Source organism: Ips typographus, linkage group LG4, assembly GCF_016097725.1.
Source record: "Ips typographus isolate SLU linkage group LG4, UJ_Ityp_2.0, whole genome shotgun sequence".
Classification (NCBI taxonomy): Eukaryota; Metazoa; Arthropoda; class Insecta; order Coleoptera; family Curculionidae; genus Ips; species Ips typographus.
In genome coordinates this window covers 10,771,445-10,794,557 of record NC_138425.1, presented here as the reverse complement: position 1 = coordinate 10,794,557, position 23,113 = coordinate 10,771,445, and the positions used below count along the sequence as shown (strand labels likewise).

The window sequence follows — 23,113 nt, the reverse complement described above, 5'->3', positions numbered from 1 at the left end:
TGGCAACACGTGAAGCAGGTCTCGATATTGCTGTATTGTGTCAAGCTCAGGCGTTCCCCGTTCCTACATTCAGGTACACTCTAATTCTGTCATACTTGGCAAATAGGATAGCTTTTATTATGTAGAACCTGTGGGTACGAGGGCGCCCAAACTAACCCAGTTGGATTCAAAATTGAAATCGGTTGAGCGTGAATCTGGATTTGATGTTCCTGTTTTGTGTCAAGCCCAGGGTTTTCCAGTCCCAACTTTCAGGTACTTCTATTACTTTACTTCAATCCGAATGAAGCAAGGCTAATTTATTCCTCATTTAGAAGCAATAGTATCTGATACAGCTGTTTTTTATAGAACCCATAGGTTTTAAGGCACCTACATTCTCGAATGATTTAAAGATGCTTGGTTACGAAAGAGCTGAGGGTCATAGTTTTGGTTTGCTTTGCCCTGCTCAAGGTCTACCTCTCCCATCATTCAGGTATACACTTTTCCTACTGTGTGACTGGTTTTAATTCTGCTTGATTTGGTTATTTTAATGTAGAACCCGTGGGATCAAGAGCTCCATCTTTTTCTACTGAATCCAAAATATTTACTATGGATCGTGACATTGGCGTAAATTTTGCTTTGTTGTGTCCTGCCCAAGGGTTTCCTAGACCAAATTTTAAGTAAGTACTTGACATTTAGTCTGCGTGTGGATGGGTATCCTGTACCAAAATTTAGGTTTTTGTTACTTTGATTAATACGTAACTGGGTAATATCCTTCAGAACCAGTACAATCTCGAGCCCCTTCTTTTTCAACCGAATCTGAAGTTTTTACGATGAAGCGACCTCAAAGCTCTAACTTAGCTCTATTATGCCCTGCCCAGGGATTTCCAAGTCCAACGTTCAAGTAAGTATTTCACTTAAATGTTGCAAGAGTACCTTAACCCACTTCTCGTAATTCGCAAATGTAATTCCGTTTTTGAATCGAATAGAACCAGTGGGTTCAAGAGCCCCAGCATTTTCTACTGAGTCTCAGATTTTTTCTATGAAGCTCAGATATCCACAAATGGTTAACATTGCCTTGCTCTGTCCAGCTCAAGGATTTCCTACTCCAAATTTCAGGTATGTACGAGTAACATTTAGCAAGGGTATCCTATAACAATCTGGTTTAGTCCGAGTCAACAAAGCGATAATTTGTCTTGTAGAACCGGTAGGCTCACGACGACCAGCCTTATCTTCAGAATCTGATATATCCGGTATTAAGAGATGTAGTGGGAATAATATAGCTCTCCTTTGTCCTGCTCAGGGTTTTCCTAAACCATCTTATAAGTAAGTATTTCTGTGTTTGCCAAATTAGTGTCCGAATAAGTATGGGTATCTTCAACCAATCTCTCAATTATCGTTCGTATAGAGCCTGTGGGATCCAGAGCACCATCGTTCTCGTTTGAGTCTCAAATAAATATTATAAAGCGACCTATAGAATCCACTTTTGCTTTGTTGTGTCCTGCTCAAGCGTTTCCAAAACCAAACTTCAAGTAAGTAGTGTTAGTTAATATCTGAACATTTGATGGTTAAGAAAGAAGCCAGGGTGCCCTAGTCAGTTCTAAAATCTTGAAATAAACGGCAATTAACGTCCTTTCAGAACCGACTGGAAAAATTGCGCCTAAATTGCCAGGCCAGAGATATGAAGGTGGTAAAATCAATTTTTCCCCATCCATGCAAACCATTGTTCTCACATGCGACGTAGTTGGATTTCCGGTCCCTTCATTTAGGTTAGTCCTCTATTTTTTAATGTCCATGTGCCAATGTGTATCCTATCCAAAACATTCAAGGATTTTGTGAAATGTGTGGTAAAAGCATTTTTTTGTCTTAGAGCCCACAAATAATGTAGCTCCAAAGAAAGTTGGTGCAGAATTTGGAGGATGGAGAGTATTGGACGTTAAATCTAACGCTACTGCTTGGTTAACATGTCAGGTCAGCGGATTTCCAGTTCCAAGATTCCTGTACGTGATTTACCATCTCTATCAAAATATCATTTTTATTTTATTTAAAAAACTCAAACTTTGAATTCTTGGGGAGTTTATTATGAAAATTTGTCTCATCAGCTTGCTTTTTACTATGCTAATGGGTACCCTATTCTACATATTTATATGAGAAAAACTTAAGTGTTTACATTCTAATCACAGAACCCACGAATAATGTTCCACCTAAAAAGGACGGTGAAAAATTTGAAGGATGGAAAGTAGTTCTAGTCGAAATGGGAAAAGCTGCTTGGTTCACTTGCCAAGTGACTGGCTATCCTGTTCCCCGATATTTGTAAGTGTCTTCTCTGTAAATAGTCTTTAAACAATTAAATATAGACTGACACTCAAAAGTACACAGAATTTTTGGGCTGTCACTGTAGGATTTTATTGCCAAAAATTTCCCTGTTGTAATATTCTGCTTTAAACTACGGATTGAATCGTTAATGCTCTCTTGGTTCATTTCAGAACCAACCAATAATCTACCTCCTAAAATTGTTGGAGAACCTGTGCCATGGAGAATAGCTACATTTTCACTGCATGCAGATGGAGTGATTCTTTGTCCCGTTGTCGGTTATCCAAACCCTGTCTTTAAGTAAGTTTGAATTATAGATTTTAGCAATCTGCTTTCGCATAATGTGCTTTTTGCAGTGCTTGCAAATTTCTGGTTTGGTTTCTGTTTTAAACTTGAGCTGTTTCAGTCAGTTTGTTTACTAAATCTGTGACGTGGGTGGGTGTTTTTTATAGATCTATTTTGCCTGTACTAACCCACATTTCTTCATCAGCATTCTTGTATCAAAAATGTGTGCGGAACCATAAAGTTACAACATTCAGGTTCATTCTGTATTTCTTCACTAATTTACTGATCTCTGTCTTAAGAACCCACAAATAATGTCGGTCCAAAAACATCCGGAAAAAAGTATGCAGGAGGTCTTTTTCAAGAAGCTCCTTCAGGACAAGATATAATAATTACTTGCGATGTATCTGGCTACCCTGTTCCAAAATTCAGGTAATTCTATAATTTTCTAATAGAAATCTAATATTTTGTCGTGTCAGAACCCACAAATAACGTGGCACCAAAGTCATCAGTTCGAAAATACGGTGGAAATGTGTTTCAAGAAGTAAATGGAGGAAGTGATATTGTTATGGTTTGTGAAGTATCTGGATTTCCCGTTCCCAAATTTAAGTAAGTACTGTCAATTTGTAGTACAGTATTAATATCTAGAATCAGAGCTCAAAAACTGTAGATGAAGAAATCTTTCTTTTTTCTAAATCTTTCGATTTACATTAATTTTGCTGGTATGAGACTGGTCTGGTTGATCCTTTTCTCAAAAACTTTCCTATACTACAGATCATACAGTAAAAGAGAGTATTTCCCAACAATCAGGTTATAATTACCAAACCATTCCACTAATTTCTATTGAATTTGGATCAGAACCGACTAATAACGTTCCACCAAAGGCATCAGGCCGTAAAATAGATGGTAGTATTGTGTTAGAAGTAGCACTGAAGAAAGACGTGGTAATAATCTGTGACGTTACTGCTTATCCTGTAGCAAAATTCAGGTAATATTTGTATCTTGCATGATTAGTAGTGTAGTAGTTGGTGGATGTGGCAGAGTCTCAGCTTGGTCATTCTATTGTAAGTGTTCTCGTTGATCTTCAAAAGCTCCTGTTGAGTATTTCTGTGAAGCAAGTGGTATTTTTGGCCGATTTTCTGTTTTCTTAACAACCAAATATCCTTGTAGAACCAACTGGATCAGTAGGTCCTCGTCTGAACTCAAAAGTGATAGACATAAAGGATAAAGCAATAGGTGAAACAGCAGTGGCACTGTGTCCCGCTCAAGCTTTTCCAGTCCCCAAGTTTAGGTAATCAAAAGTGAATTTCATTTTGTGTGTTGTGTCCTTTACAAGGGTTTGATTTGTTAAATTCTGTTCAACAGTCAGGATATAATTCTGCATTTCAGATCATGCCAACAAAGTCATGGTCAGATTGTTAGTAACTAAATCTGACGTAATTTCTCTATTGTTTCAGATGGTACAAATTTATCGAAGGCACCTCTAGAAAGCAAGCAGTTACACTGAACGATCGGGTTAAGCAAGTTGCAGGAACTTTGATTATTAGAGAAGCCAAGGTTGAAGATTCTGGAAAGTACTTGTGCGTGGTGAACAATTCAGTTGGTGGAGAAAGTGTGGAAACTGTTTTAACGGTTACTGCCCCACTTAAAGCTTCTATCGAACCCAAAGTTCAAACTGTTGATTTTGGACGTCCGGCTGTTTTTACTTGCAAGTTTGAAGGTAGGCTTTGAAGTGAGTTATTTGTTATCATGGCTAATTTGTTCTATAATAACAGGAAATCCAATCAAAACCGTATCATGGATGAAAGACGGGAGCAAAATAGACCACACCGATGCAGTTTTACGAATCGAAACAGTACGCAAAGAAGACAAAGGCATGTACCAGTGCTTTATCCGAAACGATCAAGAAAGCGCCGAAGCCACCGGTGAATTGAAACTAGGAGGACGATTTGAACCACCCCAAATCCGCCATGCTTTCAACGAAGAAACCGTTCAACCAGGAAATTCAGTGTTTCTAAAGTGTATTGCTAGTGGAAATCCTACTCCGGAAATTACCTGGGAGTTATACGGCCGCAAGTTGTCCAACAGTGATAGATACCAGATCGGGCAATACGTGACCGTGAATGGTGATGTGGTGTCGCATTTAAATGTTACGGGAATTCACACCAATGATGGTGGGTTGTACCGGTGCAGTGCTAGTTCTAAAGTTGGTAGTGCGGATCATTCGGCCAGGATCAATGTTTACGGTTTACCATTTGTGAGATCCATGGAAAAGCAAGCTATTGTTGCTGGCGGTACCTTGATTGTTCATTGTCCGTTTGCTGGTCATCCTGTGGATACTGTTGTTTGGGAACGAGGTAAGAATCTAAATGTAGTTGTTTAGTTGAATTGAGAATTAAGGATGGTGAAACATACAGATTTCGGATAAGTAAATGAAATCGCCCTAATTATTGCCTGAATACTTGTCTAATATTGTATTTCACTGCTCTTTCATTGCAAGGTTTTTTAGATCTATATTCTACTTGCTTAAATACGACTCAACGCTGCTATATGATATGATACATGTTTAGTTTATTTTGGTTGCAGCAAAGCAATAAAATAGCATTTACGTTTTATATCCCGCTTAATAGTCTATTCAGACTTGAGATTCAGGATACATCAAAATTCTTTGCGCATTTATTGGTTACGCTTTCAAAAACTATTTCCAGTTTATTTACCTTCCTGTACATTCTCCCATATCTTAATTTATGTGAGACTGATGAGTTTTTTACGCAGGAGTATAAATTAAATTAGTGAAACTATACTGCTACTTAATTAGAATAAAACTAAATTATAACTATTTTCAGATGGAAGACTCTTGCCAATTAACAGAAAACAAAAGGTATTTCCTAATGGAACATTGATCATTGAGAACGTTGAACGAGCATCAGACCAAGCAACCTATGTGTGTGTAGCAAAGAACTCTCAGGGTTATAGCGCTAGAGGATCTTTAGAAGTTCAAGTAATGGGTAAGTTGATTTCTTTTTGCAAACTATTTTTGAGGTGCTGTCAAATATTTTAAACATGGGCCTGTTGTATAGACAATTTAAACCAGACTTTGGCAAAATAAATTACCAAAACGCCACATTACGAATATATTAAAATGTAGTATAATTCTGTTCTTATACGCCAAACATTTTCAGTGTTGTTCATTCCCTTTATACAAATGGCGTCATATTAAAAAAATTAATTTTGAGCATGCCAAGTCGGTGTTATTCAGACTAGACTGAAGCCTAACTAAAATTAATGCACTTTTCGACCCTTTTGCTGTATATTCATGTTTTCTATTTAGTCTGGTACCAAATTTGGCTGTTAAGTACATAAATCTGACCTTATCAGTAAGGTTAAGTTAAAATATGCTATTTTACTTTTGTTTTCTTAAATCGTATAAAGATACAATATGCCTTAATATCTGTACTACAGTTGTAACTCGTATATCAAAAAGAAACAACATTTTATGGGCTTGATTTAAACCTGAGTCAAAATTTGACAGCACCTTATATTTACTTGTTTTATATTTCCAATTTAGGGATTGTCAAGGAGTGTTCATACACAAGTTTGATTTAATTCTATTTAAACTATTAAGTTACTTAGAAAAAATTACTGAAACCATATTCAATCTGAAATATTAATTTTTTTATAAAAGAAACTACCTACGAGTAGTAAAGCTTTGCGATCAAATTTGTATATGAACCTCTTTTTCTATAAACGTGGTATTACAAAAGTTGTAAGGTAGGTTTTATGTAAATTGTTACAATTCGCTTGAAGGAATGATTCAAAGATGCTCCAGTTCAACTAAATCGAGCAACGAATCACCTATAACCTCCCATTGATTTAAATAACGTCAGGGAGAGGCTCATGTGTGATTTAATCGGTTCCCGTGTAAACCTTCAGCTACCAGAAGAGACTTACTTTATTATTGCCCTCAATATTTACAGTGGCACCTCTAATAAGTCCCTTTCAATTTGACGGGCCCTTAAAAACGGGAGATAGTGTTGTGCTAACTTGTTACGCCCCGAAAGGCGATACACCTTTGAAACTAAAGTGGTATCACGATCAACGACACATTTCTCATCACTCCAAAGGCATTGCAACTTCACCTTTTGGTGCCCAAGCAAGTCTTTTGACTATTCCAAAAGTTGAGCACCATCACAGAGGGGATTATACTTGTATAGCCACTAATGCAGCGGGGAAATCCAGTTTCACCGCTCATTTGGATGTCAACGGTAGTTTTTCGGCTGTACCTAAGACTTTTTAAGTTTCTTTTGATTTAAAACCTACCTCTCACCTAGGAGTCAGGATCTAACTAGGTACTTTTAGGAATAATAGTCTAGTTTTATGGCACTAACGACTACCCCCTCACAGGACATGGCGTTACCTTATGAAACGTATATAATCTGTTAACGCTCAGTGCTATGAACACATTATACACTACCAGTTACACCATGTTCTTAATTTTAGTGCCTCCACAAGTTTCACACTTTACTTTTTCTGATGAAGTCGTCAATTCTGGAGAAATGGTTAGCGCTCAATGTGTTGTGTCCAAGGGCGATCTACCTATTAAAATTGATTGGTTCTTCAATAAAAAACCTATTAGAAACTTTCTTGGAATCGCTGTAGGAGCAATGAATAAGCGAATTAGCACTATAAGCATTGAATCAGCTGATGCTGTGCATGCTGGGGAATATATGTGCGTTGCAGAGAATGTTGCAGGAAGAGATAGTTATTCAACGTTTCTTAACGTTAATGGTAGATTTATATTTTGACGTGTGTATTCACTTTTCCTTTCTAAATCCCAAATCCTTGGTAATCAAGACCTTACTTGGTGCCACTGTAGAAATTAATAATTTTCAGTTGCCCCTCAAATTGCCCATTTTTCCTTCACTGATGAAGTCGTTAACTCCGGAGATATGGCTAGTACTCAGTGTGCTGTTATTAAAGGGGACTTCCCCCTTGAAATAACTTGGTATTTCAATGGAAAACCTATAGAAGCTTTACATGGAGTCTCTGTTGCTAAAATGAACCAGAGAATCACCATGTTAAGTATCGATTTTGTGGACGCAATTCATGCCGGCGAATATTCTTGCGTAGCAAGGAACGATGCTGGAACTGACAAATACTCAGTCTACTTAAATGTGAACGGTACATTTATGTGTTAAACGTTTTATCTTTAGTTCCTCCCCAAATCACCCACTTTACCTTTGGAGATGAGGTCGTAAATACTGGAGATATAGCAAGTACCCAGTGCACCATTATTAAGGGCGATCTGCCACTAAATATTACGTGGTTTTTCAATAACGAGCCTGTCAGCAAACTGCCAGGTGTTACTATAGGAAAAATTAATCAAAGGATTAGTTCTCTTACTGTTGAACCTGCCAGCGAATTACATTCAGGACAGTTTACTTGCGTAGCGGAAAATTTAGCCGGGAAAACCAGTTACTCTACAATGTTAAATGTCAATGGTATTTTTTTCAGTTAACATTTTTTACAGCTTGCTTACCATTAATTTTCACCCAACCTACACCAAAAATTCACATAGTACTCTTTGATTTTCCAGTTCCACCACAAATTGCTCATTTTTCATTTGCTGATGAAGTGGTCAATTCTGGCGAAATGGCCAGCACTCAATGTGCAGTGACTAAAGGCGATTTTCCTCTTAAAATCACATGGTTTTTCAACTCCAATCCCATAGAAACATTACACGGAGTTTCAGTAATGAAAACTAGTCAACGTATCAGCTCATTAAGTATAGATTCGGTAGATGCAATCCATGCTGGAGTTTATATGTGTTTAGCTGAAAATGCAGCTGGAGCAGACCGATATTCTACTTATCTGAATGTTAATGGTAGAACAGTTACTTTACTTCTGTTGTTAGTTTTTTGTGTTATCCTTATTAGTTAAAAACACCACATTTTTTCAGTCCCACCCAAAATACGTCCATTTGATTTTGGTACCGATCCAATTCACGCTTCGGAACCGGTTAGCGTTATATGTTTTGTAACTAAAGGTGACTCCCCCATTGAAATTAAATGGTTCCTAAACGGTCAAGAAATTTTTAACCAGTACGACATTATCGTCTCTAAAATTGCCCTGAAGGTTAGCCAGCTTACTATTGAATCATCCACAGCAATACATCGAGGAGAATACACGTGCACTGCAAAAAATAACGCTGGAGTAGCTAAACAGTCATCGTATTTAAACATCAATGGTATTATACCGTCATGCAGATCCAAAGAGCATGTTTGCAATAATCTAACATTGTGCATTTGATAAGTTACTAACAGATTGTTACATTATACATTTTCAGTCCCTCCTCAAATTCATCCTTTTGATTTTGGAGATGAAAGTGTATTTTCTGGAGAATTGGTTAGTGCCATGTGTGCCGTTTCTAAAGGAGATTTTCCAATAACCATATCATGGCTTTTTAATAATAAATCAATAGACCTATTGAGTGGTTCCTCAGTTGGACAGACCAATAAGAAAGTTAGCGCTTTAACGATCGATTCTGTTGATGAATCGCACGCAGGACTGTATCAGTGCGTTGTTGAAAATGCGGCAGGAAGAGCTACTTATTCAGCCAAATTACACGTAAAAGGTTACTTTTTAAAATTCTGCTTGCTTGTTTATTTTATATGTCCTTATTTACCTAACAATACCTGAAGTAACAGCATAAGCCTCTCTCATATTATTTTATCGTTAAGGTTATGTGGTGATTCGTTATATTGTGGATAAATCGGATTAGTAAGTGGAACTTCTTATTTTGTAATGGTGGAATTTCAGTACCACCTCAAATCCACCCTTTTGACTTTGGCGATGAAAGTGTGTTTTCTGGAGAATTAGTGAGTGCCACGTGTTCAGTCACTAAAGGCGATTTTCCTCTAAACATCTCTTGGTTGTTTAACGACAACCCGATAGATTTAATGAACGGCGTAACTGTAGGACAGACTAATAAAAAAGTTAGCACTTTAACGATAGATTCTGCTGATAAAGTGCATTCCGGGGATTATCAGTGCCTTGTACAAAATGCAGCTGGAAAAACTAGTTATTCGGCAACTTTAAACGTTAAAGGTGTTTTGTATTTTTGATTATAGACTAGAAATTAATCTTTATATTGCTTGCTATGTGTAGTAAAAATTATTTCAGTACCTCCTCAAATAACACCCTTCAATATTGGTGAAGATACAGTTAATGCTGGCGATTCTGTCTCAGCCACTTGTTCTGTGCATAAAGGTGATCTACCAATTAATATTTCATGGCTTCACAATAATGTCAGTATTGGCTACAATGATGGTATTGTAATTAGTTCAGCTGGTAAAAAAATTAGTACAATGGCAATTGATTCTGTGGATGAAAGCCATTCTGGTACTTACACATGTCTTGCTGCGAATAGGGCAGGCAAAATGACTTACTCCGCTTTATTATACGTTAATGGTAAAAAAATCTGTTGATTTGTAATGTAGTTGCACTTTTCCTTAAAACTTCATTAGAAACGAGTTTTTTTAATTAATTTGTTAATGCTAGTTTTTTGTAATAGTCCCTCCTCAAATTCTTCCCTTCAATTTTGGAGAAGAGTCTGTAAACTCTGGTGATTTGGCTTCAGTCACTTGTTCAGTACACAAAGGAGATCTTCCAATTAACATTGCCTGGCTTCATAATAACATCAGTATTGGGTATAAGGAAGGGATTACCATTAGTAATCCCAGTAGAAAAATTAGTATGGTTTCTATTGATTCTGTCGATGACAGACATTCAGGAACATACACATGCGTTGCAGAGAACAAAGCTGGAAGAACTAGTTATTCTGCTACATTATACGTTAATGGTAACAGTGTAGGAGCTAATTAGTATGTCATGAATTTATTCCCACATTTTTTGAACCTTTCCTTTATTCATTATAGTTCCTCCGCAAATTTTACCATTCGATTTTGGAGAAGAGTCAGTAAATTCTGGTGAGCTGGCTTCGGTTACGTGCTCAGTTCATAAAGGAGATCTTCCTGTAAATATTGTTTGGTTGCATAATAATATGTCAATAGGACAGGATTTTGGAGTGTCCATTGTAAAAAATGGCAAGAAGGTTAGCTCTTTGACAATTGACTCAGTGAGTGAAGAACACGCTGGGTTCTACAGTTGTTTGGCTACTAATATTGCAGGACATGACCGTCACACTGCTCTTTTGAATATTAACGGTAATCATATTGTTTGGACATCACTTGTTAGAATGTCGGTAATTTACAATTCACCTTCAGTCACCCGTTTTTTTTTTAATAACATTCAGTGCTAAAGTAATCTGACAATTTTTTGATTTCACAGTGCCTCCTAAAATTTTGCCATTTGATTTTGGAGAGGATTCGGTTAACTCTGGAGATCCAGCATCATTAAATTGTCTGGTACATAAAGGCGATCTGCCATTTAACATTACTTGGCTGCATAACAATAAAACAATTGAAGAGGAATTTGGTATTCTAATATTTGCAAATGGCAAAAAAACTAGTTCATTGTCGATTGATTCGGTCAGTGCAGAACATGCTGGTGAATATTCCTGCTTTGTTCAGAACAGGGCCGGAGCAGATCAACATACTGCAGTACTCAACGTTAATGGTATTTTTTGCATGTACATCCCAAAAACAGCCACATCCTTTGAATTGTTAATAACAAATTTGTGATTTCACTTAGTGTTGAGTGAGAGGCTTGTGCTACTAATTTCAAATTTGTATTTCAGTACCACCTCAAATAGCACCTTTTGACTTTGGTTCTGAACCCATCAATCAAGGAGATTTTGTATCAACTCAATGTTCAGTACATAAAGGCGACCTTCCTATAAACATTTCTTGGCTGCATAACAACCATAGCATTGGATATGTTAATGGCGTGTTGCTTTCGAAAGTAGGCTCTAAAGTTAATATGATTACCATCGATTCGGTTAATCATGATCATTCTGGACGATACACCTGTGTGGCAGAAAACAAAGCAGGAGTGACGTCATATTCTGCTTGGCTTAATGTTAATGGTATTTGCTTGTAAAACCAATATATCCCTAAATTAATTTAGTACACACTGAAACTTGTGCTCTGGAAATGTTTTTCGTTTAAGGACGTTATAGGTGATTCGTTGTACTTTTCTTTCATATAACTCTGGTTGATCACTTATGCTATTACTTTCACTTTAATAGTATCTCCACAAATATCACCATTTAATTTTGGGGACGACCCAATTAATTACGGGGATTATGTGTCTGCACAATGCTCGGTACACAAAGGAGACCTTCCCATAAACATAGCTTGGTTGCACAACAACATTAGTATCGGCTACATAAATGGTATTCAAGTAACTAAAGTGGGCAAAAAATCTAGCTCGATAACTATCGATTCGGTAAACGAAGAACATACTGGGACTTACACATGTTTGGCAGAAAATAAGGCTGGCAAAGCCGAATTTTCTACTTACTTATACATTAATGGTACACAGTAGTGTTTTCAATTTTGCATGCATTTAAAATGTTTAGGGAACTTTTTAGTTGTTCTTTTCTAGTGCCACCTGAAATTTCACCTTTCGAATTTTCCGAGCCTCAAGTGAGTGCTGGAGAAGTTACGTCAGTTACTTGTACTGTGCATAAGGGAGACTTACCTTTAAACATAACCTGGTTACATAATGGAAAGTTAGTAGACGAAAAGTACGGAATTTTTGTTCAGAGACGAAAAAAGATTAGTTCCCTTTCCATAGATGATGTAAATGAGGATCACACCGGAAATTACACGTGCATTGTAAACAATGCTGCTGGAATCGATAGTTATAGCACTGAGTTGTATGTTAATGGTAGCTGATGTTAATTTCAATTTCATTCATTGCCATTTTCATTCCCACCCTTAACCTTAATATCCACTTTTATTTTTAAACTTTCAATGGGAGGTTATCGGAGATTCGATTCTTGGTAGTTTTTAAAAATACTTCATTGATTTAACAGCATTACCGAAACTCCATCCTTTTTCATTTGGGGACGAACCATCTTTTGAGGGAGAATCCGTTTCAATACAGTGTCATATAGCCAGTGGTGATTTACCTGTGGTGTTCAACTGGTTATTAAATGGAAAATCAGTCTCTGAATATCAAGATATTAACGTAGGTTCATTTGGCAAAAAAATGTCAGTTCTTAGTATTGACAGCATCAGCAGGAATCACGTAGGAAATTACACTTGTGTTGTAACTAATCCCGCTGGAATGACGAGTTTTACCACACAACTCACTGTTAAGGGTACCAATAACTGCTTAATTTAACATTAGTTGATTTTAACTTCCAGTTGTTCCTAAAATTCACCCTTTTACATTTGGTTCGGAACCGTCTTCTTCGGGAGAGACTGTTACAGTCCAGTGTACCATTTCAACTGGTGATCTGCCGGTTACTTTTTCTTGGATGTTTAATGGAAAGCCCGTTATTCCAGACCTCAACGTTAACGTGGCTCCTTTTGGAAAAAAAGTTTCCGTGTTAAATATAGATAATATTAGCGAAGCTCAGGCAGGAAATTACACTTGCATAGCAGCGAATAGAGCTGGTATTGCAAGCTATACTTCCGAATTAATTGTTAAGGGTATATAATCTTATACAGTTACACCTAAAAGTTAAACTTAGTTATTGTGAGTAGATTGTTTTTCCTAGTTTTACCACGGATAACACCCTTTTACTTCGAAGATAACCCCGTACACTCTGGTCAGTCTGTTCAAGTTACTTGTTTTGCGTCCGAAGGTGATTTACCTTTGAAGTTTAGTTGGAAGTTTAACGGTGAGAAATTGGAGGATTATCCGGAGATCAGCACGGCAACCGTGGGGAAACGAATGTTTACTTTACTGATTGATTCAGTTTCGTATTCACATGCCGGAAACTACACTTGTGTAGTAGCAAACGATGCTGGAGAAGCCACTTTTAACGCTGAGCTTCAAGTTAATGGTTAATTAGTTATTTTGGTTTTGCATTGCATTATTTTATTCACAACAACACATTTTTCAAAACAAATCCTTGTTTGCAGTCCTACCTAAAATACACCCATTCAGTTTTGGATCAGAGCCAGCATCTGCTGGTGAAACCATATCAGTTCAGTGCACTATTTCAATAGGGGATTTGCCTGTTGTATTTTCTTGGATGTTTAGAGAAAAACCTGTGGTAGTAGAGCAAGGTGTTACTATTGTCCCTATAGGCAAGAAAGTGTCTGTATTGAATATAGACAATGCAAGCGAGGAACATGCAGGCAACTACACTTGTATTGCTGCGAATGCTGCTGGTCTGACCAGCTACTCTTCAGAGTTAATAGTTGAGGGTATTAAAAAGTTCTGACTTAATTAATTTGTTATATAATCTGTATAGAAATGCACCCTTTTTTGCCTTATTATTCACCCCACTACTACGTACATTTTTAATTTCCATAGCCGTACCAAAGATCCATCCGTTTTCTTTTGGGGATGAGCCCTTATTTGAAGGTGAATCCGCTTCTGTACAATGTCACATATTTAGTGGAGACATGCCATTGACTTTCTCATGGACATTAAATGAAGAACCTATAAGAAAATACCCGGAAATTAACACCGCTAATGTAGGAAACAAAATATCGGTTTTAAGCATTGACAGCATACATAAAGAAAATGCCGGAAACTATACTTGTATAGCTTCAAACCGTGCTGGATTTTCCACCTACACTGCTGAGTTAACTGTCAAGGGTAACTTTAAATTGTTTATGCCCAATTTTTTTGTGTTTTTTTTCCATTTTGCAAACTTATCCTTAGTTGCTTTATTATAGCCATTCCCAAAATACACCCTTTCTCGTTCGGGGAAGAACCATCATTCGAAGGGGATACCATATCAGTGCAGTGTATCATATCCAGTGGAGATATGCCAGTATCATTTGCTTGGCTTTTGAATGGTAAACGTCTGAGTGAATTCAAAGATATTTCCATCACTTCTATGGGCAAGAAAATATCCGCTTTAACTGTGGATAGTATCAGTCGAGAACATGCAGGGAATTATACTTGCGTCACCAAAAATAATGCAGGGACTTCCAGTTTTACTGCAGCACTAAATGTGAAGGGTATTGCTATAGTATTTCCTGTTGTTTCTTATAATTGTCGTACTAGTTTAGGGCTTGCTTTGATAAAGTTGAGTTTTAGCTCTTCCACTTGTACAAATATTAAATAAGACTTGGATACAGCATACTTGACTTTCACAATTAACGCAACGTTATGAACGTAAGCCTAATTGTACTTTTATTTTTAGTACCACCTCAAATAGTTCCTTTTTCCTTTGGTGACACCGCTTGTCACGCTAACCAGTTCATTCAAGCATCTTGTACCGTGTCCGAGGGTGATTTACCATTAAACATTACTTGGATGTTTAACAATGAAGAATTGGATTTGTACCCTGAAATTACCGTTGCAGCTGTAGGAAAAAGGACTTCATTTCTTTCAATTGAATCAGTCACATACAGCCATGCAGGAAACTACACTTGCAAAGCAAGAAATCTGGCTGGAGAAGTCAGTTACACTGCAGAGTTATTAGTCAATGGTGCTTTTATTTCTTATGCTAGTTACTGATCACTTTCTGTTATTCCATTCTATTTTGCCATCCCTTATCCAACTTTTGTTATATCTTGTTTCAGTCCCTCCGCAAATAAGCCCTTTCGACATATCCGACACTCCACTAAATGCTGGTGATTACCTGCAAGTTACATGCACTGCCAGAGAAGGCGATTTACCTATAACAATAGAGTGGTTACTCAATGATAAAAAGTTGGAAGCTTTTCCGGAATTATCCACTATGCCCGCCGGAAAGCGGGGATCTATTTTATCCATAGAATCGGTTTCACATAGCCATGCCGGAAAATACACCTGCGTTGCAAAAAACCCGGCAGGCCAAACTAGTTATTCTGCAGAGTTAAATGTTAATGGTTGTTACTAGCCCTTAGCTTGTTGTGTAGTTGTAATAGTTTTTTCCTTTCACATTAAATCCACTTTTCTAGAAATTCTTGCTTGTTGACTAATAATTATATTTCATAGTTCCTCCTCAGATCAATCCCTTTGATATATCAGACGTGCCCTTAAACGCTGGAGAATTTGTTCAGTTGGTATGCACTATCAAAGAAGGAGATCTTCCAATTTCTATCGATTGGCTGCTAAATGATGAAAAACTAAAAATGTTTCCTGAAATGTCAGTAATGCCTGCGGGAATGCGTGGCTCTATTTTATCCATAGAATCTGTATCTCACAGTCATGCCGGAAAATACACTTGTTTGGCTAAGAATCGAGCTGGGCAAGCTAGTTACTCGGATGTACTTGCAGTTAATGGTTAATGAATATTTTTATGTTTTAGTTTTCTTAGTTTGGTTGAGTTTATTTTCTCCTTGTTTGTTTTTACAGTTCCTCCACAAATTGCTCCTTTTGACATTAGTGAAGATCCCTTAAACGCTGGCGAGTTTTTCCAAGTAACTTGCAGCGTCAAGGGTGGTGATTTACCCATCAAAATCTCTTGGATGTTGAATAATGAAGATGTTGCTTTGTATACGGAAATATCAACTTCCCTGATAGGAAAAAGGGGTTCCGCTTTGTCCATAGAATCAGTATCTCATGAACACGCAGGAAAATACACTTGCTTAGCATCTAATCTGGCAGGAAACGAAACTTATTCCAGCAATTTACTTGTGAATGGTGACGTATGATTTGAATGCATGAATCTACATGTCCTCCCTGCTTTTTCATCACACCCTTCAACCGGGAAGTAACATTACATATTCCTTCCAGTTCCACCTCAAATCACTCCATTCGACTTTGGCGATTACCCATTGAACGATGGCGACTTCTTGCAAGTTATGTGTACAGTCAGGGAAGGAGACTTGCCTATTAAAATTACTTGGTTTCTAAATCACAAAAAATTGGACAAATTTCCTGAAATAACTGTGTCCGCTGCTGGTAGACGAGGGTCCACTTTATCAGTTGAATCTCTCACACACGCTCATGCCGGAATTTACACTTGCAAAGCCACTAACAAAGCCGGTGAAGCAGAATACAATGCAGAACTTAAAGTTAACGGTTCGAATTATTTTTAAAATGTTTTTGTTTTGGTTACATAAAAAAGTGCTTCCTTTCTGTCATAAACTATCCATATCAGAATTACTTTGTTTATATTTTGAAACAGTTCCGCCCCGGATTACTCCATTTTCGTTCGAAGACAATCCTCTACAAGATGGACAGTATGTTCAAGTGACATGTTTAGCATCAGAAGGTGACTTGCCCATTAAAATTGAGTGGACTCTGAATGGAGAAAGTACAAAACAGTTTTCGGAAATCACCGTTGCTGCTATGGGACAACGAAGCTCAATTCTATCTATAGAATCTGCGTCTTATGCTGTAGCTGGAAATTTTAGTTGTAGTGCTAGCAATTTGGCAGGACATTCGTCTCACACAGCTGAACTTCTTGTTACTGGTTATTTCTTTAGCTACTTTCGTTATTGTTTTACTTTAGTTCCTTTCATTCGTTTCCATTTTAGTTCCTCCACGTGTTACCCCGTTTTACTTTGAAGACAACCCTTTACACGAACTGGCTTATGCGCAAGTAAACTGTTTAGTGGCAGAAGGTGACTTACCACTACACATTAATTGGAAGTTAAATGACCATTCTGTTGATAATTACGCTGAGATGACTGTCTCTAAAGTAGGAAAACGAAGCTCTATGCTAACTATTGAATCAGTCTCTCACACAATAGCTGGAAACTACACTTGTGAAGCCAATAATGCTGCTGGATCTTCATCATACACTACCGAGCTTCAAGTTAACGGTCATTAATTATCTAGTATTCTTGATTTTTTGTCACCACCATCCATAATTTGACCCACTGAATACTACTCAATGTCCTTCAATAATAATTTTCAGTTGCTCCCCAAATAACTCCTTTCGATTTTGGCGAACCGCCTGTGGATTCGGGCTATATGGTGACAGTTATGTGTGTGGTAGCAAAAGGGGATCTTCCCATCGGTATTAAATGGACATTCAATGGCAGACCGATAGAAACACTTCAAGAAGTAAACCTTGTACGTAGCAGTAAAAGAGTTAGTCAGTTAACCATCGACAATGTTAAAGACTATCATAGTGGAGAGTACGTTTGCGCAGCAAAAAATAAAGCAGGAATCACGAGACATTCCGCTTATTTAAGAGTTAACGGTACACGTTAGCGGTGTTAGCTATAGTTCCATTATTTCATAATCATCTCTACGTTTCAAATCATTAGTTTATTTATTTTGTTAAAGCTGTACTCTCTTTTAATATCCTGTAGTACCTCCGAGGATTACGCCATTTTACTTTGAGGACAATCCAGTTCACGAAGGCCAGTTTGCTCAAGTTACTTGTTCGGTACCTGAAGGCGATTTGCCCTTAAAAATAGTTTGGACACTAAATGGAAATTCAATAAAAGGCTTCAGCGAAATATCGACCACTCCAGTGGGAAAACGCACATCATTATTGACACTAGAGTCAGTCACGCATTCAGTCGCAGGAAATTACACTTGCCATGCCAATAACATTGCTGCAGCAGATTCTTTCACCGCTGATTTGCAAGTTAATGGTTATAATCTTATTTTGTATTAATATTGTAGATGTGTCCCTTTTCTTTTCCTTGCATCGAGCTAAAATGTCATTATAAAACAAACTATTCTCTTTCTTTATAGTGCTACCTCATATAGTACCGTTTAGTTTCGGGGAGTCACCAATTAATACAGGGCGAACAACCCAAGTCACTTGTTTAGTATCTGAAGGAGATGTGCCTTTAAAATTCTCTTGGAAGTTCAATCATAACCCTATCGATCTGAGAACTAGTCTCAGTACAATGAAAATCGGAGCCAAAGGCAGTCTACTTCTTATTGACGCTGTAAACGAGGAGAATGCAGGAAACTACACTTGTCAAGTGTCTAATTTTGCTGGAGTGACTGAATACACTACTTCTCTAGACGTTTACGGTGATTGCTTCTTTTACTTTTCAGGCGCCATATGGCGCATTAGTTTCCTCCTTTATTTTGTGATGGTTTTTAACTATTCCTCATTAACTACTTTCATTTTAAGGTCCAAACTGATCGATCTAAAAGGAATTCTGACGATTATCTTTCCACAGCACAAGTTTCTACTTTTGCACTGAGTGTTAACAGATTAATAAAGTTACTTACCGGACTCTCAGCATTCATTCCTTTTTAACAACGACGGTTGCAGTGTTTAAATTTTTAATTAAATTCTGGTGGAATAATAGTTTACTGCAATCGTCTGTTAACCTGTAATCCTGATGCCTTATCCTTAAGCTGAGACGGAATAGGGTGTCCTTTTTTCCAACCTCCTAGCACTTTTTTCATTATTGTGTTAACTCTTGCATGCTCTTTTGTTTTTCATCTCAATCATTATAGTTATTTCGACGTTGCCAATTTGTTGATAATTTCTCAATTTGATTATGTTTTTAAGGTTTGCAACATCGAGGTAACGTTGATTTTCATGTGCATGCTTTCAATGGGATACGTTCAAAGGAAGGTTTGAAGTATTTTTGTTATGACGATTTTTTTTAAATAACTAGAGATATTTTTTTTCAAATATTATTTCTTACCTTCTTTTTGTTTGAAGTGGAACAGTTTTCTGTACTTATTATTGCTATCAAAACGACGAAACTTAACTCATCAAAGTAACTGTAATGCATACAAAACTTTTTGAGGGTAATGGTGCAATTAGGAGTTCAATACTAGTTGTTTTAATACAGTTTCATAAAATTAACTTTAGCTCTTTCGGTCTAGCAGACTATGAATTGTTCACCCAGTAAATCAAAACAGAAACAAGTGTTCACATTTCTATCAATTCTAAGGTCAGATTTTTATAAAGGTTTTTTTAATACAGATTGTTACATTTATTTTTAGTATCATTATGTGCATACATCAATCAATAAATTTACTTGATTGCATTTGAAACCTTTCTCACCTTTATAAAATTCTACCTAAAATACACTGTTTCACTTCAATGTATTTTAGTTTATGAGCTATCAAATTATTAGCCCGTTTTTTCAGTTCAACCTATACAAGTACGTGGATAACAGTACAACTATCAATTTAAATAACTCATTTTACAAAATCTCATAAACTAAAAACGTATCCTTCTTTCATGTTTTCATCTGCATGCAAACTAGCCGATATTAGGTTTAAATATCAGAATGATCTACAACTATTACTTCACTTTTAGTACCCCCGAGGTGGATATTAGAACCAACTGATAAAGCATTTGCTCAGGGTTCTGATGCCGCTGTTGAATGTAAAGCCGATGGATTCCCCAAGCCTGTCGTTACTTGGAAAAGGGCTACTGGTACGGTTCCTTATCCTAGAAAGTTTCCTTGTTCTATGTAATATGTTTTCAGGTGTGTCTCCCGGCGATTACAAAGATTTTAAACCTAATAACCCTGATGTAAGAGTTGAAGATGGTACTTTAATGATTAATAACATCCAAAAAACTAATGAAGGGTACTATTTGTGCGAAGCTGTTAATGGTATTGGATCTGGATTATCTGCTGTGGTTTTGATCAGTGTACAAGGTATTTGGTTTCTGCAAAGCAATTAACAGGATAACTTAAGATGATTTTTAGCTCCTCCTCAATTTGACGTGAAATTCCGTAATCAAACTTCAAGAAGAGGTGATCCTGCTGTGTTACAATGTGAAGCTAAGGGTGAAAAACCTATTGGAATTTTGTGGAACATCAACAACAAGCGTTTGGAACCTAAAGGAGATAACAGATACACGATTCGTGAAGAAATTTTAGTTAACGGCGTATTGTCCGACTTGAGCATAAAACGTACAGAAAGATCAGATTCTGCAATTTTCACCTGTGTGGCTACCAACGCTTTTGGAAGTGACGATACCAACATTAACATGATAGTTCAAGAAGTACCCGAAGTGCCTTATGGTCTCAAAGTATTGGACAAATCCGGTAAAACAGTTCAACTGTCCTGGGTATCTCCATATGATGGAAACTCACCAATCAAGAAGTACATCATAGAGTACAAACCGAGTAAAGGTAGCTGGGATAAGAATTGTGAGCGAGTTTTGATTCCTGGAGACCAAACGGAAGCTGGTATTTTCACTCTGAGACCCGCGACCACGTATCATATACGTATTGTTGCTGAAAATGATATTGGATCATCAGACCCTTCAGATACTGTAACCATTATCACTGCTGAAGAAATTCCTGGTAAGTTTTATGTTATTATATTCAAAATAACTATAGAGTTAGAGATATTTTGGAAGATGATTGGCTGTAGTATAGTAATATACAGACTAGAATAAAAACGGATTAAGTAATGCAGAATGATTAAAATTTAGGTGGTCCACCAACCGATATCAGGGTAGAAGCCGAGGACCAACACACTTTAGTCGTATACTGGAAACCTCCAATCAGGGACCATTGGAATGGCGAACTTCAAGGCTACTACGTAGGTTACAAACTTGCCAACAGCGACAAGCCTTACTTGTTTGAAACGGTTGGAATTGCTCGCGAAGGAGAACGGAAAGAACATCACCTTAAGGTTGTTTTTAACTTGCTTTTGTAGTTGGTTACTTAACGTTGGTACTTAATTTCAGATTACAAATTTGAAAACCTACACACAATATTCTGTAGTGGTTCAAGCTTTCAATAAAATCGGCGCTGGTCCTACTTCAGAAGAATTTAAAGCCAGCACTGCTGAAGGTGTTCCCGAACAGCCCCCAGACAAGGCCACCTGCACTACCCTTACTGCTCAAACAATCCGAGTGTCTTGGGTGTCACCCCCTCTTCTGTCTGCTAACGGTGTTATTAAAGGTTACAAAGTAATTTACGGACCCTCAGATTCCTGGTTTGGTACGCTAATTGCTTACTCTTTACTTTTTTCTTTCTTAATAACTGAGAATTTCAGATGAGAAGACCAAAGACACTAAAATAACTGCTTCCAGTGAAACAATTTTGCACGGTTTGAAGAAATACACCAATTACAGCATGGAAGTGTTGGCTTATACTTCTGGTGGTGATGGTGTTAGGACCACTCCTATTGCTTGCCAAACTGAACAAGACGGTTTGTGGCTTTCATTTATTATCATGACTGTTTGATTTGTTTGGTTGTTGATACAGTACCAGAAGCCCCGACCTCAGTAAAAGCCTTAGCCATGTCATCTGAAGCAATCTTGGTCAGCTGGAAACCTCCCACCGAACCTAATGGAATTGTTGAATACTACATGGTTTACTACAAAGTAGCTGGAGACAATGGCGAGAAACCGAAATCTCAGAAAATCATTCCTAACATCCGTAACCAAAATCTCAGTTTCCAAGCTAAAGGTTTAGACAGTAACTTGAAGTACGAATTCTGGGTCACTGCTGCCACTACTATTGGCGAGGGACAACCTTCAAAGAAAGTAAGCGTATCTCCAAGCACCAGCGGTAAGTATTTCCATCCAAGTTCAAACTTGGTTCTTCAATTTGAGTTTATGTTAGTTCCTGCAAAAACGGCATCTTTTGACGACACTTTCACCACAACATATAAAGAAGACGTCACTTTACCTTGCTTAGCTGTTGGAGTACCACCACCCCAAATTACATGGAACATTAAAGGTATGTTGATGTGATATGTAAGTGGTGTTTTAAAACATTTGTATCAATTTAGGTATTAAATTCAACGCTAACACAAACGACCGCATCCGTCAACAACCTGATGGCTCTTTGTTCATTCGTGACGTTACTCGCACTGATGCCGGGGAATATTCGTGCAAAGTGGAAAATGATTTTGGTCAAGATTCAGTCACTCATCAACTGATTGTTAACGCCCCACCAAGAGCTCCACATGTAAGTTATACTTCACAATAATTTAATTTATTGGTTTATAGTGTTACCATTGTAGTTGCTTTAACAAGCAACTTTCCTAATGAACTAATTTGATTTTGTAACCATTTCTGATTGATTGTTTAAAAACTATTTACTTTATGTTATCTCCTATTTTTTTGCTCTAGGTTATTCTCTTTTCAACCACTGCAAACTCTTTGACAATCAAAATCAAATCTCACGAATCAGATGGAGAACAAATCCACGGCTACACCATTCACTACAAACCTGAATTCGGAGAATGGGAGAACATTCAAGTGGGTCCCGCAACCGAAAAGTACACTTTGGAGAAGCTGTTGTGCGGCACCCGTTATCAAGTCTACGTTTCGGCTTACAACAGGTAAATATCCTCCAACTTCTAAGAAGATTAATTATATTTTTGTGAATTTTCCAGCATTGGAACTGGCGATCCTTCGGACAATTTGAACACGAAAACCAAAGGTGAAAAACCAGTGATGCCTAGCGCTGACGAGTTTATCGAAGTTAAATCAAACAGCATTACCTTGCATTTGGCTAAATGGTCTGACGGCGGATGTCCTATGTTGTATTTTGTTATTGAACACAAAAAGAAGTAAGTTTCCTGTTCACTGCTAGTGATCATTCCCATAAAC

General features: G+C 37.3%; 1 protein-coding gene across 50 annotated transcripts in view; it reads left to right on the top strand.

Moving 5' to 3' along the window:
* The window catches only part of Dscam1 (Down syndrome cell adhesion molecule 1), a 55,762-nt gene that overhangs the window by 24,816 nt on the left and 7,833 nt on the right, over positions 1–23,113 (top strand). For 12 of the 50 annotated variants that reach the window (XM_081978516.1, XM_081978510.1, XM_081978523.1 and 9 more), the window contains exons 6-21: positions 1,847–1,976; positions 4,029–4,291; positions 4,347–4,928; positions 5,418–5,579; positions 18,307–18,594; positions 19,847–19,966; positions 20,019–20,192; positions 20,244–20,846; positions 20,978–21,180; positions 21,236–21,491; positions 21,547–21,702; positions 21,759–22,064; positions 22,119–22,235; positions 22,288–22,466; positions 22,631–22,842; positions 22,897–23,073. In XM_081978516.1, coding sequence (XP_081834642.1) covers positions 1,847–1,976; positions 4,029–4,291; positions 4,347–4,928; positions 5,418–5,579; positions 18,307–18,594; positions 19,847–19,966; positions 20,019–20,192; positions 20,244–20,846; positions 20,978–21,180; positions 21,236–21,491; positions 21,547–21,702; positions 21,759–22,064; positions 22,119–22,235; positions 22,288–22,466; positions 22,631–22,842; positions 22,897–23,073 — 3,928 coding nt within the window. Of the gene's footprint in view, positions 1–756; positions 881–1,384; positions 1,509–1,846; positions 1,977–2,462; positions 2,590–4,028; positions 4,292–4,346; positions 4,929–5,417; positions 5,580–7,464; positions 7,753–7,784; positions 8,073–10,508; positions 10,797–10,920; positions 11,209–13,261; positions 13,550–14,866; positions 15,155–16,005; positions 16,294–16,386; positions 16,675–17,915; positions 18,204–18,306; positions 18,595–19,846; positions 19,967–20,018; positions 20,193–20,243; positions 20,847–20,977; positions 21,181–21,235; positions 21,492–21,546; positions 21,703–21,758; positions 22,065–22,118; positions 22,236–22,287; positions 22,467–22,630; positions 22,843–22,896; positions 23,074–23,113 lie in introns of all 50 variants that reach the window. The other 38 variants (XM_081978506.1, XM_081978503.1, XM_081978505.1 and 35 more) reach the window with 18 other exon arrangements.